General features: G+C 20.6%; 1 protein-coding gene across 1 annotated transcript in view; it reads right to left on the reverse strand.

Annotated features, from left to right (window-relative positions):
• Positions 1–2,014: 2,014 nt before the first annotated feature.
• Positions 2,015–2,449, reverse strand: part of LOC101503054 (E3 ubiquitin-protein ligase ATL6-like) — a 1,740-nt gene continuing 1,305 nt past the window's right edge. The window contains exon 2 of the mRNA XM_004515646.4: positions 2,015–2,445. Coding sequence (XP_004515703.1) covers positions 2,384–2,445 — 62 coding nt within the window. The 3' untranslated portion in view covers positions 2,015–2,383. The remainder of the gene's footprint in view (positions 2,446–2,449) is intronic.

Below are 2,449 nucleotides of genomic sequence, written 5' to 3' on the forward strand. Positions count from 1 at the left end.
TTTTGTGTGTTTCTATATAAAATAATAAATATATTCAAAAACTTAAATAAATTATTGTGATATTTTAAGTTCGAATTCAAGATAAAATGTTGAATTTAACAATATCATTTGTTATGGTACGCAAAACTTTTGAACATTATCACGTCTCCTAAATCATTTAAAAATAAATTCAATCTTATCCCAAAATTGTGTGCCTCAAAAAGCATTGCATTCATTATTGAATTGGGTTCTTTTCTCTTTGATAATGAAAGACACTATACCTCTTGGTTTGATTATTGAAATAGATGGGATGAAATGAAGTTGTACGAGGTATATATTATTTTCTTTTTTTTGATATATTAAGGAGGTTGTATTATTTAATTTATTTAAAATAAAAGAAAGAATTGCATTTTGATGAAATAATTTGAATTTTATATGTTGCAAAATGTCAACTTCTTTAACAAATTTCACTTATCTTAAGGGTTTAATCTATGTAGTTACATGTGCGATATCGAATTTTCTATTGCAAAAATTAATTTTATTTAATATTTTTATATGTTATTAAAAAAAGTGCAATATAATAAATAATTTTAATTATGTATATTGAAAAATATTACCTTTTTAAATAAATTTCAATTATCTCAAGAGATTAATCCATTTAGTTGCATACTTGATATTTTAATATACCAACAAAAAAAAATAATTCTATTCAATACTTTTAGTTTTTTTAATTTAGATGGCACTATATATAGTATGTATTTTCGTTCAAAAGATAAAAATAGAATTGATATTTTTTTTTCCTGAATAAAATAATTTTTTTTTTGCCTCTCTTCAATTATATTATCAGATATCGAACTTTATCTTATTCTTATACTTATCTTTTTACCACTAAATTATAGCATTAAATTTAAAACTAATATTTATTATTTTTTTATCATAAATTCATTTAAAAAATAAGAATTTACTCAATTCTATTATATTTCACTGCACTACATAATTGTTTTTTTTTGTTTTTTTAATAATCCATGACAATCTATTTTGCTAATAATAAAATACGACGTTCTATTTGTAAAATATAATTTAACTGATAAATATTAAAATTGTTAAAATCAACGTCGTATTTTAAATCTAAACTCAAAACTTTAAATTTAACAATTTTGTTTATCATTTTATTTAAAAAAATTAAACTAAATTAAATAACTTTTCTTTTAAAAGTAAAAAACAACTAAATTATCTAATACTATTTCTTGATTTTGACCTGCACTTAATGATTGAAATTAGGGGTAATTGAGCTTTTATCCCTTTAGTTCATAGAAAACAAAAGTTATAGGAAGAAACAAAAAGAAATACAAATCTATCATATTTACTCATTCCCAAAACTATCATTTTTATAAAAATAATATATTAATAGACTGTTGTTTTTAATTTACAATATAATTTTAATTTTTTTTATTGTATTATCTTATTAATATTATATACATTATTTTTAATTATTATATTTTTACTTTGTATTTATGATAATTAAAATACATCAATAATTAATAAAAATAATTTAATAAAATCACTATTATTATTTTTATTTAAGCTTTTATTTAATTTATATAAAATTATTAAATACAACATTATTTTAAGACATATATAGTATAAATTACGGTATGCATGCTAATCTCTATTGACAATTTAATAATTATAGTTCTACAAAATAAGTTTAAAAATTAAGAAGAAAAATAAAATAAAAAATTAAACTTACATTATTATTATAAACTAATTTTACATTTAATATCCTAAGTTTGAATACTAAATTATATTGTTGCGTAAATATAATTGATATGATAATTATATTGACATTTGATATACTTTGATACGTATTTAAACTCAAGAAACATCTCTTTCTTCAAATTAGTATATTTATCGCAAAGTTTTTTTATGAAAAAAATACTAAATTATATCAAAGATTAGATTCAAAAAGTGATAAATTTGTCAAATAACTTTAAAGCTCCAAATTTAAAATATTTTATCAGACAAGACAAGATGATTAGATAAAATAATTCTGATAATTAGTAGTGGTGTCATATAAATCAATAAAATAAAATAAAGAACTCCAAGAAAAAAAATATACATTAAAAAATAAATAAAAATAACGAGTTCACTCATTGCATAAGCAAGAAACTCTAATATCGAAGAAAGGCAAACGAGTTGACTCAATCAACAATTTCTTCCATTTCAATCTTCTATTTCATCATCTTACACCAAATTCCCATAACTCCATCAAAGTTCAACAAAAACTTGTTTATTGAATCATCCTAAACATCACCATTCTTCACTTGAAGAATTTTTTTCTGCAGTAATTGAAGTTTACAGGAGGTTTAAAGCACATTGCACAGAAACTGTTCGATGAAATTCCTCAACCATGTCGTGCACAGAAAACCCAATTTTCCACCTTTGCATCACCATTGATACTCTTCCCTAC

This window comes from Cicer arietinum, chromosome 8 (genome assembly GCF_000331145.2).
Source record: "Cicer arietinum cultivar CDC Frontier isolate Library 1 chromosome 8, Cicar.CDCFrontier_v2.0, whole genome shotgun sequence".
Taxonomy (NCBI): domain Eukaryota; kingdom Viridiplantae; phylum Streptophyta; class Magnoliopsida; order Fabales; family Fabaceae; genus Cicer; species Cicer arietinum.